We start from the raw sequence: 15,751 nt of genomic DNA, 5'->3' as shown, positions 1-15,751 counted from the left end.
AAAGAAAAACACCTTGGATTTCCTCTTACCACCCCTTACTCTTGTGTTTCAACTTTAACCCCTGCTCCCTGCCATTTCTCTGCATTCTCCCAGATGGCCCAGTCTAGCTTCTCTCCCTCATCGAATCTTCCATACACACATTTTCAGCCTTATCCAGGACCTAAATAACAATACAACTTCCACACACCCATGACTCATCTCCCTGAGTTCCTCACAGGACAAGGCAGGCACTTTGCTCTAAGCGGCCGGGGCGCTCCCAGCTGGAGGAACAGGCCGTGGCTGGTCTGGCTGCAGGAAGTTCCCGGACCAGAGCTCGCGTTTTATGTTATTACGCGCCCCTGCTTGTCTAGGACGGCACCCGCAGATGCCCCTGTGCATGCGCGGACTGCACAAGTGGCTTCCAGAATACCTTCTCTTGCTGTTCATGCTCCCCACTCTGGTCCAAGTGTCCGTCTCGGGGTTGTAGACCTCCACAGTGCTCAGCCGAAGCTGGCCGTCATAGCCCCCGATGGCGTAGAGAAGCCCGTCCACCACAGCCACACCCACACGGCTGCGGGCTGTCGTCATGGGATGGCACTTCTCCCAGCGATTGGCGATGGGGTCGAACACTTCCACCACGTTCAGGGAATCACCTGCATAAAAATTTGCTACTCAAATTTAAACAAATGAGACCACTCGTTTAGATCACAGTTGCTGGGAACTGATTATATGGAATGTTTAACTAGATTCTATCAGTTCTTCCCACGGGATTTCAAGCCAGAAGGGCCCATTAAGAAATTTCAGCCGTAATAACCTCAAACCTAATTCTTTTTTCCCCCTCACCTGAGGGCATTTTTTTTTTTCACTGTTTTTTTTTTTTTTTTTAAAGAGGGAGGCACGGAGAAAGAGAAACATCAATGGGAGTGAGAACAGCATCATTAGCTGCCTCCCCTGTGCTCTCGGACCGGGGATCACTTGTGTCCGGGCTGGGGTCGCGCATGCCCACACCCGTACTGAGGATGGAATTCACAGCCTTTTGGTTACAGGGCAACCCTCCCACTAACTGAGCCACAGTGGCCAGGGCTCAAACCTAATTCTTTAAGGAAAATCAGAATCAGATGGGAGACTCTTTCTAGAGAGGGCAATTTTTTAAGTTGCAAGGAGGCACTCCATCTGCTTGAAGCCAAAGATCAAGGCGGACAGATACACTACTGCCCCACTGCAGGAGGCACGGCGGGAGGGAAGGGCATGCCTGCCAATGCCCACTTTCACTGCCAGCCCTTGACCGTGGGGCAAGTTGCTTTGTAGCTCCATCCTCTGCTCTTACAGGTGAAATGAAGATAATCTCTAAGCGGAGTTGCCATGAGGATTAAGTGATATAATATGTAAATCACTTAGCGTAGTTCTAGAATAGACTAAGCATTCAGTAAGCAGTAGTCATAGTAGCAAGGAATGATAATTTCAATCCTACCTTTTCATTAGGTTCCTGTGAGGATCAAAAATACCCCCCTGCTTTTTATTCTGCTCTGGGGCCATTTAGCATCCACCCCACTACAGGTTACCAGTTGAGGACTTACAGGCTACACAGTTAGTGAGCAGCGGAGACTAGCATCCACCTCTCATTAGCTTTCGGGTGAAAACAAAACTGCCACCCTGACTAGATGTTGTCCCACAAAATGGAAGTTTGTGGGTTCAGTCCCCAGTCGGGGCACGTATGAGAGACAACCAATCGATGTTTCTGTCCCACATCAATGTTCTCACGTCGATGTTTCTCTCCCTCTCCTTCTCCCTCCCGTTCCCTCTCTCTACAAATAAATAAATAACATCTTAAAAAAACCCAAACCTGCCAGGACTACCCACCTATTCCCCACCCCCTGCAAACTGGACTGACAATATGAAAAGGCCTGGCCTCTACTCGGGAGGTGACAACTCCCCACGCCACTGTACTGACAGGATTCAGGTGCCCACGCTGCCCTCTCGCCCAAGTCGCTACCGCCCTGCAATGGGGCCTGGCGAGGAGGGCAGGGGCCCCATGGGGCGCTCCCGGAAGCCCGACTGTATGATACGAGAGCTGCCAATGGCACATAGATGGCAAAGCACATGCGTGTCACAGGAGCTAAGAGGTAAAGAGCAGTGTGTATCGCTGACAGTGGCAGGCCCTGTGTATTTGGAGAGGTGTCCTTACGGTGACATTCTCGCAGTCTAACCCCCAGGGAGCCTTAAGATCAAATGTGATCAGCCTGGTAACAGAACTGGGTCTCTGATTAGATCCTATCCAGGACTGGGCCCATCTAATAGTCAGTGTAACATCAGGGAAAGAGCGCTGGCCCTGGCCGGCGTGGCTCAGTGAACTGAGTGCCGGCCTGCAAACCGAAAGGTCGCCTGTCAGTTCCCAGTCAGGACACCTGGGTTGCAGGCCAGATTCCCAGTTGGAGGCTTGTGAGAGGCAACAGCTCAATGTATCTCTCGCACATTGATGTTTCTCTCTCTTTCTCCCTCCTTTCCCCTCCCTCTAAAAGTAAATAAGTAAAATCTTAAAGAGTGCTGGCTCAGGAACCAGGACTCAAGTTCCAGTCCTTTGGGCCTCAATTTCCCCATCTGTAAGGTAATGGGGCTAAACCACAAGGATTTCTAAAGGCCTCTTTAGCTCCAATATTTGGATTCAATAGTATTAATACCCGACATGCTCTAACTACATAAATGATATAATGACATAAAGTTGAGACAGGGAGGTGACACGCAAGGAGAGGAACCCAAGGGCGAGGATAGATGTTTGGTGCTTCCTCATCCACAGAATCCGAGACAGGGCTCTGCAAAGGCAGAGTTGCAAGATACCTGCTGAATTGAGGCCGCCCACGGCATAGATAAGCCCAGCGATGGATGTGCAGCAGCGAGGCCGAGTCCGGAAAGCCGGCAGGTGGGGCCGGCGCTCTGGCATGAGGTGATAGTCCTTGGCTTCATCTACCAGGTCCCTGGAACAAGGTGTAAAATGCTAGGACAGGAGGTATCCTCCCTATGTGGTCCACAGTTGCATTTCTAAGCCTCAGAACCTGGGAAGTGCAGGGGAACCTGGGAAGAGAAGCCTTCTGGAAGGTCTGCTCTCAAAGAACCCAGCTGAATGCAGGAGAAGCCATATGCAGCTCTCGAGACACACTCAAAATCTGGGGAGCAGGACGAGCTGCGCCCGCCCTGGCTGCTACCAGAGAGACTGTCTTCTAACAGGCACACACCTGGCAGGAGAAAAGCAGGGTGGCGGCTGGAAGAGCCTGTATCCTGTGGCCACTCTTCCTTTCCATTCCTATGGCTTCCATCCTGCGATTAACCATCTCTCACCTGGGCTGTGGCCACAAAGGCCAATTGCTGCTATTGGATTTCCCTGGCCCAGCCCCAGCCCTCCACTCCGCCTTCCACAGCACAGTCCAAGCTGTCTTTCTAAGAGCCTTTGATGGCTACCAGTTGTCTACAGAATGAAGCTTGGTCTCCTCAAGAGCACCCTTGAGGCTGTGTGTCACAGGTCCCAGCTAACGCCAGGCACATCTCCTACCTGACACATACCATTCTGCTTGCACCAAGCCACCGACTTCCTGCAGAACCCGCTTTGCACATGACAAGTAATTTGAAGGAGGATAAACATTTTTCTCTGCTGCTCTACTTCTATAAGGATCCCCCTGTAGGGCTACTGTCTTTGGAGCTGTTTTGGCAGCTCCGCCGGCCATGTTGTCGCTGACTGACACTGGGTGAAAGTTTCCCATGTTTGTGTGCACGCTGCCCCCTGCCCGCCCATCACTGCGGATGCAGGTCCACTCCCACCTGAGAACAGAGCACCCATTAGCATTTACGGAAGAGGGTGAGGAGCCCCAGGAGTCACTACTAAGCCAGCAGCTGGCGTGGCTAGTCAGGGAAACCAGTGTAGACGTCAGTATGTTCATGAATAACTCAATGGATGGAGATGCTACAAAATCCTCAGATAACTTAGGGGAGAAAGCCTCTTCTGCCATGATAATCCCATATTGCACATTTCTCTGCCCAAAGTATAGACTCAGGCTCTTCCAGGTTCTAGACAGAAGGCAGACCAATCGTGTGCTGTGAGTGAAGGCTGACCATCCCACATACTTCCTCTCCTAAGCAGCCAAGTCTCTTCCCTGCCCAGACTCTGGGCAGCACGCAGCGCAGGCCCTCCCTTGCTTACCTGCATTTGTGGCAGCAGCGCACCAGGTCATCCTGTTGTACGCGGTCCGACAGGAACTGGGGCCTGCAGAGGGGCAGGCGGATGTTGGACAGCAGCTCGGGCAGGCAGGGGCCTCTCCGCTCCCGGTCGTACCTGACCCAGGCCAGCACGGCTTCAAAGACCTGCCACGATAGAGTGGAAGCTCTGGCCGCATGCCCTCCAGGCAGAGGCACATGCCTGGGCCCCCTCCACTGCCTCCACTGAGGCAGTCCCTGGGCCATTCAGTCAGTCTTTCTTGTCTCCTGGATCCGCTGCTTTCTCTCTGCTTCCCCAGCGACCGCATTTGGTCCAATCTCGAAGCACAAGCCCAGGTGACTGTAACAGTTCCTGGCTTTCATTGTGAAAACCTGTCAAAGGGACCTTATTCCTTTCTGCTTCGCAACCAAATCCCTGTTGGCCTTCCTTCCTGCTGCTCCTGTCCCCTGCTCCTAAACTGCCTACACGACCCTCCTCCAGGCTGGCTGGTTCCTCTGCTCACACTGTCCCCTCATCTCCTCCTCCTCATCTAAACCCACTCCCCTTTCCTAGGATCTGGCTCAAGATCCATGGTCTCCACAGAGCCTTCCTTAATGGCTCTCGTCCCAGGGACATCTCTCTCTAAAAGCCTCCAGCCCTTACACAGGCAGTGCTCCAATAAGTGCGAGCTGTCCAGGTCACATCCCTTGAAAAATGTGCACGACATGCTAAAACAAACCCATAATAATAAATAAAAACTGCAAACACATCATGCTCTTCATTTTGTTTAAAAAAAACAACCCAAAAGAAAAGAAAGCAAAAACAGGAACGAGCAGCAGCCCGTGTCCCCAGTGGACTGCCGCAGCGTTGCGCAGACCTGCTCCTCGGACTTGACGTTCAGCTCATCCCGAGACACCAGCTCCAGCACGTCTTCCAAGGGCAGGGCCAGGAACTCCTCCGACACGGACACCTCCACGAAGTGCTGGTGGACGAAGCTGTTGGCCGCGTCATACAGCACAGCGCACATCATTGTCTCAGCAAACTGGCGCACACCCAGGCAATTTTTTGGGTGAAGCCTTTTATATCAGAAAAAAAATGAAAAGAATTTACAGGAAGAAAAAAGGTTACCTTCAAACCATTCTCAGGTTGGCTCTAGGTAGAGCCACAGAATAACAACAAAAACCCCCACAAACTTTGTCCTCAACTTTGGAGAAACTCCTGGTGTAACATCAGGCGTGTCTTTCGGACTCAGCCTGCAAAGGTATTTTTTACATTAAGACGGACTATCCTAAAAGGTTCTGCCCCGTGGGCTGGTGTCTGTGTGTTTAGGTGGAACGTGCTCTCTGGGAAGCCCTGTGGGGCAGCTCTCAGAAGAGGGGAAGAAAAGAACAGGCACTGAGAAGCCTGTTTGCTGTCCCTTGGCTGCTGATATTCTTGGCCGAGTGTCCACCTCTGGTCACCAGGGAGGCAGTGCAGTTGTAGAATGAGAGCTCATTTCCGGAGGAGCGGTGACTTCTTTAACATTGGGACCCTTCCACTGTTCTCTGTTTTTACACAGAAAGAGGATCCATGGGTCTAATTGTTTAGATGTCCAAAAAGAACATGCAGGCAGCTATCCCTTATTTTGCACCATCCGTGGGTCGAGTTCTTTGCCAGGCCTTTTATACACACTCTCCAGAATCTCTTTAACAACCCTGCAAAGTAGTAATTGCTCTCATTTTTAGATGGAAGACTAAGGCTCAGAGAATCTAAGAAAGGTGTATCACCGGGGCTTGAGAAAACTGCACTGGTCTAAAAATCCTTTTCTAAGCCATCTTTTAGGTGACGCTACTTTGTAACAGAGCCTGGATCCACTGTTGACAGTGATGACCTCCACAGCCCCTAGGTGGAGCCATTGTCCCCTGTGAGAGTGGCCAACTTAATCCTTTCCAGAATGCCTGCTCCATCATTCCCCAAATTCTTGGGAACATAGAGATGGACCAAGTCCAGTCTGTGTCCCTAAGAAGTTTATAAATGAGTAGGAAAGGCAGCATATGCCCCACACCCCTCGATGCATCCTTCCAGCCTGTACCAGAAGGCATCCCAGGGTCAGGTCAAGCCAGGCTCTGGGTCTACAGCGTCTTCATCTGCAAAATCTGGAACAGGACCACCTACCTCATGATGAAACCACTCACCCCGCACCCAGGGGAGCACCCCCTGCATGTTCGGCATCGTTCCCACAGTCGCTAAGACTGGCTGCACATGCAGCAGTGCTCAGGGATGTCCGTGAGCAGCGTCCGGGCAGGATGGGGATAGCAGGCAGAGCTGCTAAGTGAACTGCGGGAGTGGGGGCGGGGGGGGAGGTGCAGCGGGGAGCAGGAGATGTCAGCTCTAAGTGGGGATGAGGTTCAGAAGGGCAGGCCTGAGGCGAGAGGAACGCTGGTCTTCAGGCCCGGGGTGGTCAGAGTACTTGGGAGGGCACCAGGCACCAGTGCGCTCGCTGCTCTGGTTTCTCCCCGCCCGTGTGCAGCCCAGTACTAATCCTCCCGTCCCAGCCTCTAGTGGTTAAAAGGCATCTCTTCCCTTAGACTAAGAGCTCTGCCTGCCTCTTGAAGGGGAGGAAGAGCCTTCGTATCTGCTCAGTCATCAGAAGTTCATTGTCAAGTGCTAGACATAGATAGGGGTAAACCCATGGCCTTTACCCTAAAAAAGCACACAGTGACTGCTCCCAGGGGACTCAAGGGGACAGAGAATGCCAGGAGGTGCAATTTGGGTGGGCTTTTAAAAAGTTGAAAGGAAAACAAAGGTCAAGAAATTCAAGTGGGGGAAGGATCTAAACAAAGAAGGGATGTCCATGGAACAGTTAGGCAGCACTGAATAAACCAGCTCGGTGAGAACAGTCAGCTAAGTTAGCAGCGGATCGGACTGGAGGGAGGACCAGAAGACGCCAAGGCAGCCAAGGGAGAGGGCAGGCAGGGCTTCCTAAATCACGTTGCTCAAAGATTCAACCCGAAGAACCTGCCTGATACTGATTTCAAGAAAGGTCATTTCTGCAGAGGACCTTCCCAGCTCAGTCCTTTCATGAAACTCTGCGTGCCCCAAGAACTTGGCTACCGGCAGGGGTTCCAGAAGCGAAACGGCCGCGCTCCCCATTGCAGGTCGGCCCACCGCAGCCCCTCACCGTTCTCGGAGGAACGTGCAGCAGGCGTCTTTGATGCTCTGCAGCTGCAGGAAACTCGCCCCCATCAGCAATGACTGGACATTTTGCTGGTCGATGGCAAGGTGGCCGTTGTAGGCAAAGTTGATCAGAGCCTCCAGGGCGCTGGATGGAAGAGGCAAGACGCTCCTTAGAGATGGGTGTTGGCCCACAGGAGACTTGGGCCCCCAGTGAGCAGACAGTACAACCTGGGGAATGGATGGGCCCCAGTCTAAAATCTGTGTCAAACCCCATGTCCTTTCCGAACCTAGCTGAATGGATCAATTACTTCACCACAGCCAGACTCATTCTGCTTCTTGTCTTTATTGCCCAAATAATTTTGTAACGGAAAAATTCTAAAAAGAAAAAGCAACTACCCACACTATCACTACTGAACAGGTCAATGGTGGTCATTTTTCTGGGTTCATTTTCAGTCCCTACTTGCCTCCAGGCATAAATTGTATAACTATATATAATACTTATGAGGATGAGGCCCTTTACCACGCTGCCACACTGCCTTCATGTTTCCTGTTTTTAATGGCTGCTGTATAGTATTTCAACATGTAAATATGCTAAAATTTAGTTCCTTTCTTGCTAGGCATAATAGCGATTATGTTCGTATTGCCATTATAAATATTGGTTTTAGGTTACCATTTCTTTGGGATAAATTTCCAGAATGAGACTTCCAACATTTTCTTCCCCCCTTCGGTTCAGAGAGAATGAAATCCAAATCCCGCCCACGGGGCTGTATGTGGTCTGGCTCCTCTCCATCTCCCTGACCTTATCAGCTTCTACTCTGTGGCCCGCACTCCAGCTCAACATGCTGAACACACGCTCACCTCGGGCCCTTTGCACTGGCTGCTCCCTCTGTTTGGACTCTTCCCCCAGATGGCTCACTCCCTCACTTCAATTAAGGTCTCGGCTCAAAAGTCACCTCATCAGAGAGGCCTCCCCGATCACCCTGAAAGAGCGCGGACCCCCACCATCATTCGCTAGCCTTTACTCTGCTTGACTTTTCGGACATCATTTCTACTTCCCAGACATATCATGTGTATATCTGTTTACTGCCAGGTCCCCACTGCTAGAAAGTTGGCACAACAGAGGTGCTTTCTGTTTAATGCCCCAGTGCCAACCTCGGCACACGTCGCAGGGGCTCCATCTGCCTCTGTTAAAGGAGGCCCCGGGCTGTGCATGGTGACAAGCCCGGCTCCTTCAGACACAGACCTCGGAGGAAATAGCGTGCAACGGCCCTTGGGACCCCCTCCTGTGCCTCTCCTTACGCCCACCTGGCCTGAGACTGCTGCGCGCAGTGGGTTCCACACGCTCCCCACGCGCCAGGGCCGGCCACTTTTAACTACCCCGAGGACGCCTGTTTACGTCCTCCATTCCCCTGAGTTTTCACTGCTATGAGATTAGGCAACAAATGAGAGATATTACTAACGAGTGTTTCAGAATCACTGGTTTGTTTACTGCCTCTCTGCTGACGAGAATGTCATTGCCCTGTGCCACCTTGTGTCATGCTTGCTGCTGCATTCCCAGACCCCAGAACTAATGCCAGGCACTTAGCAGGGGAGCAGGGAACTCCTGGATACAGCCTATATTATAAACATAGAGCTTAGTTCACAGATTTGCAGCAAAATCTTTTAGGTGACATAAATATGCCTTTTTCCTCTCAAGGCCCAAAAAGGCATACTATGGAACATGTTTCTACAAAGTCTTTAGACAGAAATCAGGAAGGTATTTTCATGAAGAGTGTCTAGTACTAAGTGACTCTAGATGTAAGGGCAACTTCAAATAAGTGCCTAAATGATGTGATTGCAGGGGTTATGGTAATGCCTCCTGCCCCAAAAATTACTTCAGGAAAGAAATCCACCCCCACCCCGCCACCCACCTTGGCATTATCAGTATTTGAGGCCAGCACTACTCTTTGTTACGGAGGGCTGTCTTTGATAAAAGATGTTTAGATGGGATAATCTTCGAGCCTGATAAATATAACTTAGAATTTGGTTCCTCAATTCCACTAGTCACATTTCAAGTGCTCATAGCTACATGTGAGTAGTGGCTACCACTCTGGAGAATACAAATAGAACATTTCCATCACTGCAGGACATTCTAATGGACAATACTGCTCTATACTGATAAGAGACTTATCTGAAAAAAGATTTTGCCCTGGCTGAGTGGCTCAGTTGGTTGAAGTACTGTCCCATGCACCCAAAAGTTGTGGGTTCGATTCCTGGTCAGGGCACATACCTAGGTTGTGGGTTTGATCCCTGGTTGGGGTGCATACAGGAAACAACTGATTGATGTTTCTCTCTCTCTCTCTCTTTCAAATCAGTAAACACATTCCCAGGTGAGGATTAAAAAAAAGAAAGTGAAAAGATTTTGCCAGCTAAAATGCCTAGCACAGAAAAGTGCAGAGGTTTATATACCATCACCTTTGTACCTGTCGTAGCTAAAAATCATATTTGGGACCTTGGTTCTGACTAAATGTGCACTCTAATAGAGTAAAACAACATCAAAACTTTCCTCCTTTTAACCCTGACTCAGGCCCCCAGCTGAGGTTCTAACTTGTATTAATCACTGTGTGCAGGAAGCTGTGCTACAGACACTGGGTCCTGACGCAGGCCCCCAGGTGGCATCTGGCACAAGGCAGGCAGTGGGCCGGAAGCAGCCTGGGAAGCCTAATGGAGGAGTGTGGTACCTTGGGTCCATGCCTTGCATCACAATCTCGTCCTGCTTGCACTCCATCATGTCGTTTGTAAACATCGCGTGGAAGTATGGGATGGAGGCTGCTAAGACGATCCGGTGAGCACTGAATTTGTGGTCGCCAATCTGCGGGCAAAGTAAAATACAAAGAGATACTCAGAAACAGAAATATAAAGGTCCAACCTGCCCCTTCCACAGCGTAACCCGTCCCCCGCTGTAATGGTGCCAACACATCCCACTATGTGACAGCTGCGGCTTATCATGAAGCCCCTTGAGTATTTTTGATTTAGTGTGCTCAGTTATAGTAGAATGTAAACAACACATTTTAAAATGGTTAAAAAATGTAAGCCTGAATGTTGAGCGGTAGTCTTTACTTATATGGCAGTCTTCACGGCGCCCATCCCGACTCCCCCACCAGCTCCAGGGCCTGATTTCTTTAACACTTAATTCTGGTCCCAGTTTTATTAGAAGGCCGATGAAACAGATGAACTGGCCAAGATCCTTGAGGCCCCTAACAGTGGGTTCCTCAAGAAGAGTAAATACATAGTGACCGGAAAAGATGAGAAACCAGACCAAACTTGAATAGGGGGCATTTGTGGGGATCAAGCGCAAAGCAAGCACAGTGGGCACAAAAGCTGGGGGATACTTGGGCACCAACCAGGCTGTGGCAGACCCCAAGGAGCCCAGAGCTCCTCTTAGGAAAATGACCCTGGCAGCACCCAGCTGGAGGCTGGCGCTGAGGCCTGGCTGGCGCTCTGCGTGGCCCACAGCGCTCAGGCCCACGGCTCTCACAGGGACAGAGGCAATTTGTGTCTCCAATTTGTGTCAAACCCTTACCGATGCATCGTTAGCCTAGGGAGCTCTATAATGCACTTTCCAACTATCTGTCAAAAGGATATTCCCTTTATAAGCTTTGCTTTGCCGTTTATAGCTCCAAGCTGCATAAACATTTCCACTGAAGAACTGTCTACTCTTCAGAAAGAGTATAACAGGCTTCTTCCCCTCCTTTACCAAATTCCACCGTCACACTACCTGATGCTCCTCTCAAGGTCACACACACGATCTTCCAAATACCAAAGGCTCCTTATTCGAGTCAGAGAATATGAGTATCGCAAATAATCCATAAGCCCTGTGCTCCTCTACTGCTGGTGTTGGGGACATTAAATGACTGCGTGCTTTGGGGGTTTTTCATAATTAAAAAAAAAAAAAAATCAGAGTAACACATACAAGTATTTCTTAAAGTTGTTCCACAAGGCTTAGAATGAAAACCAGCAGTTTCTGGTTCCGTTTCCTGCTCCCAGGGGCAACCTCTTTCTTCTGGTATTTACTTCTACCTGCCTAAGTGATATGCCTATAACATGACTTCCTGAATTTTCACCTTTAGTTATTACGCGTGGTGGGCTGTCTCCAAGGAGCCGCCATTGGTCCCTGCCTCCTGGTATTCACATCCTTGTGCCGCCCCCTCCCACAATGTCTCGGGGTCGGTCAGTGTGACTGACAGAATACAACATTGAGGAGGATGTGCCACATGCAAGGGTAAGGGCTCTGTCCCACAAGAAAGCCCTGCTTCAGATGCTAACTGCAAGTCTGGGCCACTCATACTTCTGACCGATCAGCTGTAAGGCTGGTGGGGGGGTTGCCCAAAACCCAGTCCTCAGGTTTAATCTTGTGCTAGAGTGGTTCACAGAACTCAGGGAAAACAGTTTACTTATTATTATTGGCTTATTATAAAGGATACAAAGGAACAACCAGATGAAGAGGTGTATAGGGCAAGGTCTAGAATGGTCCTGAGCACAGGAGCTTCTATCCCTGCAGGACTGGGGTTTGCCACTCTCCTCCCAAGCGGCTATGTTCAACCTGGAAAACCTCTGAACCCCGCTGTTTAGAAGGCTTATGGAGGTTCCATTACATAGGCAGAACTGATTAAATCTCTGGTCACTGGTGATTAGCTCAATCTCCAGCCCCCTCCTGTCCCCAAGAGGCAGAGGAGGTGGGCGGGAAGTGTCCACCCTCTGATCACATGGTTGGTTTCTCTAGCGAGCAGCCCCTACCCACCCTGAAGCTATCTAGGTGCCCTCAGTTACCTCATTAACATAAGCTCAGACACAGCTGATTACTCCTCTCACCCCTATCACTCAGAAAACTCCAAGGGTTTTAGAAGTTCTTGTGCCAGGAACTAGGAGCAAAGACCAAATATTATAACAGAAGATACTCTTATTATCCCTGCCACTCAGGAAATTACAAGAGTTTCAGGAGCTCTGTGCCAGTAACCAGCGACAAAAACGAAATATCTATTTCTCACCATATTACAATGTCACAGGGCATATGCACAATGTCTGCAAATGTCTTTATTATCCTTAAACTCGGGTGATAGTTTAGCTGTCTATAAAATTATAAGTTGGGAATAAATATTTTTTATTTATTTTGAGGGTATTGTTCCCCTGTCATCTTATTGCTCTTGAGAAATATAATGTTCTTTTGAGTACTAAATATGTGACTGTTGTTTCTACAAGATTTTAGGACTTTCTCACTATTCATAGAGATTTGAAATCTCACAAGGGCTGTGCCTTGGTATTGGTTTCCCTCTATTTACTGTACTACATCAATCTATAAACATTTTAGTTGTGGAAATACTTTTTCATACCATTTCTTCGATAATTTCTTCTTCTCTACTGTCTATTTTTTCTATTCCTAAATTTCCATTAGTCAGGTGTTAGACCTCTTGGGATGATCCTCTAATTTTTTTTTAATTAGTTCTTCCCTATTTTTCTTTTTCGTTTGGTCTATGTTCTGGGACTGTTCTTCAAGTTTATCTTCCAATATTCCTGTGTTGTAGCTTTTTATACTGGCTATCATATTTTTAATTTCTAAGAGGTCTTTCTTATTTTCTGAAGGTTCCCTTTTATTTAAAAAATCTTGTTCAGCTCTGACGGGTGTGGCTCAGTTGGCTGGGTGACCCGGCTGGGGCACACGCCTGGGTTACGGACACAGTTCCCCTAAGTGTCTCTCTCACATTGATGTTTCTCTCCTTTTCTCCCTCCCTTCCTCTCTCTCTAAAATTAAATAAATAAAATCTTTAAAAATATCTTGTTCATATTTCACGAATGCAGTTATTTTCTCTAATCTCTCAAGATATTATAGTTAAATTTTCTCCCCCTCCTCCTTGCTTTTACTGTTTCTTCACAGCTCTTTTCTCCTCCATTTGTTTTGGCTTCTGCTTTCCACTTAGAGGCTTTCTTTAAATGTCTTGTAATGTTTAGTTATCTGCTCATACTTTTAGAAGCTGTTTGAAAGCTCTGTGTGTGAGGAGTAGGCTTGTCAACTTGTGGACTTTGCGTCAGGGTGATCGGGCAAGAATCTGCCATTTTTATTGAGGATTCCTAGAAGCAGTTGGTATCTCTAGAATGTTCTCTCTGGGACTAATTGTATCAAAAGGATCTTTCAATCTCTTGCAAGGAAGTGACTGCATGCAGATATTCTGGAAACTGGGTGAGAGAGGGAAATGGTCCTACCATTTAGAACTTTGTATTAAAGGCTTATTCTCACCTCTGCTCCATATTCTATCCCTTCTATGTTTTGTGTGCTTTCAGTTCAATAACTAAGAACTCCTGTCTCCTGAGAGAGTAGGGGAGGGACTGTAGAGATCTAATTGCTTTTCACACAAACTTTTAACTAATCTTCCTGTTTTCAGCATTTGGTCTTCAATTCTGGAGCCATTCCAGGCCTCTGCATTACAAATTCCGTTTCTTCTTAGTGCCCCCACCCCCGCCCCCCACAAAAACTTTCAGTTCCTCTGCCCACTGCGCCCATCACACATGCTTTTTGCCTTCAGGAGTCAATGGATGGCTTATTTGTTGGTATCTTTTCTCCCTCTTACTACCACTTCAATGGACTTAGAGGAAGAAATGGGTGTTAAAATGTGTTCAATTTGCTGTGTTTAACAGCTATCCATTTATTTTTCATCTAGAAAGTAAGAAAAAAATACAAAAGAACAAGCTGTATGTGCACAACTAGGTGACCTGGTTTCCCAAAAAAGCTCAGCTAAAAAGGCAGACCTAACTTGGGACGTGCTAGCCAGATTACATCTGAATTCTGTATTCAGGTAAGGGCAACAACAAATTTGTCTTTATCTAGAAGAGGGAGACCAAGATGAGAAAGGAAAAGCTATTCCTCTTATGAGGACTAGCTAATGGCAATTAATTTGGAAAGGATAATTTAGGGGGGCACACAACAGCTGTCTCAAATCCTAGGTGGCCTATCACATGGATGAGGGCAGATCTCAAAGTCATAGGGAAGCAGATTCTTTTGTAAAAGATTTTATTTATTTATTTTTAGAGAAAGGTGAGGGAGGAAGAAAAGAGGGAAACATCCATGTGAGAGAGAAACATCGATTGGTTGCCTCTTGTATGTGCCCCGACCAAGGATCAAACCCACAACGCAGGCATGTTTCTGACTAGGGATTGAACTGGCATAATTAAGAGGAATGCATAAATAAGAGGAATAAGAAAATCGATATTTCTCTCTCTCAAATCAATAAACAAAAATTTTTAAAAATTCTGTTATTACTGATAAATCTAATATTGTAAACTATGCTTATATAGGAGGACAAGTGTGTTCCCTACTCAACATCTTGAGTTACACAGGCCCATGCAAAGGCCACTCTCTCTAATGACCTGCGATTATCTACTGTTGCCTCAAATCGCTCCCCTCCCCCATACTTAAGGTAGCAAAGAAATGTGAACTGGTACAACAGAACTTAGGGAAAAATTCAGTAAGCAACATATAATTGATTGGTCATAAAAGTTAAGACTGTTTGACATACATCCTAACCTTGAATCACATTTTGCTCTATCTACTTCTGAAACACTACTTATTAAAATCATGAAGTATTATCAATGAAATTAAATCAGAGAGTAAATGTAAAGTATCGAGAAGAGCCAGGTTCAAAGTCCAAGGTAGGATGGAGGGAAAGAAATGAACCTATGGTGCAACAAAATACTCTGAATTAAAAGAGCTAAGCTCATGAACACATGTGGAAGCTGCCTAGGTTGGATCAGGATATTATATCAGGTCAGAGGACGGGCTCAGTGGAGGGGGGTGAAGGGGAGAAAATGGGACAACTGTAACAGCATAAACAATAAAACATTTAAAAAAGAAAAACCATATTAGGTCTCTATATACACAACACACACCTAGTGCCTGTGCTCACACTACTACTTAATAAGCATGTTTGTCAGCACCAGCCACTTACCCACTGTGGGATGATCTGCAATGACTAGCATCTACCAAGCAAATTAGGGTCAATCACAGTTCCCTGTAGGTACCTACAACACCATCAAATTTGCTTCTAAGAAAAAAATCAGTTTAAACTGGAAAGCCCAAACCACTTCCACTAAAACTGCAGCGAAGACTCAGCACTCCTGCCACTTGGCTTCCAGAGAGAGCGGATGCAGAATCCCTTCCTGAGCAGGGCTCTGCGTATGACCTGCAGACTTACTGAGGCATTCCTGCTTGCTTAAAGGGTTCCTCCATAGTTCTCTTCTTATTTAGTCCCTGTAACTTTAATACCTGTTAGGAGCTTTGTCTGGAAAATTAAAATAGCTAAGGGAGTTACTCGAAGTGGAGGAAGATTAGGTTCTAAAAATCAATGGGTGCCTTATATGCACATGTGTTGCACCTTCACTATCCTGTACTTTAAAAAATCATGA

At 47.7% G+C, this 15,751-nt stretch overlaps 1 protein-coding gene across 2 annotated transcripts in view; it reads right to left on the bottom strand.

Moving 5' to 3' along the window:
* Positions 1 to 15,751, bottom strand: part of KLHL18 (kelch like family member 18) — a 49,486-nt gene that overhangs the window by 7,551 nt on the left and 26,184 nt on the right. The window contains exons 2-7 of one of the 2 annotated variants that reach the window (XM_054594499.1): positions 10,039 to 10,169; positions 7,323 to 7,463; positions 5,040 to 5,238; positions 4,169 to 4,329; positions 2,815 to 2,951; positions 410 to 647 (exon numbers count right to left, since the gene is read on the bottom strand). In XM_054594499.1, coding sequence (XP_054450474.1) covers positions 410 to 647; positions 2,815 to 2,951; positions 4,169 to 4,329; positions 5,040 to 5,238; positions 7,323 to 7,463; positions 10,039 to 10,169 — 1,007 coding nt within the window. The remainder of the gene's footprint in view (positions 1 to 409; positions 648 to 2,814; positions 2,952 to 4,168; positions 4,330 to 5,039; positions 5,239 to 7,322; positions 7,464 to 10,038; positions 10,170 to 15,751) is intronic. The other variant, XM_054594500.1, reaches the window with a different exon arrangement.

This window comes from Pteronotus mesoamericanus, unplaced genomic scaffold, assembly GCF_021234165.1.
Source record: "Pteronotus mesoamericanus isolate MK-2021 breed Mesoamerican mustached bat unplaced genomic scaffold, CSHL_Meso_final scaffold_533, whole genome shotgun sequence".
In the NCBI taxonomy this organism is placed as follows: domain Eukaryota; kingdom Metazoa; phylum Chordata; class Mammalia; order Chiroptera; family Mormoopidae; genus Pteronotus; species Pteronotus mesoamericanus.
The sequence above is the reverse complement of the archived record's forward strand: the minus strand, read 5'-3'. Positions and strand labels throughout refer to the sequence as shown.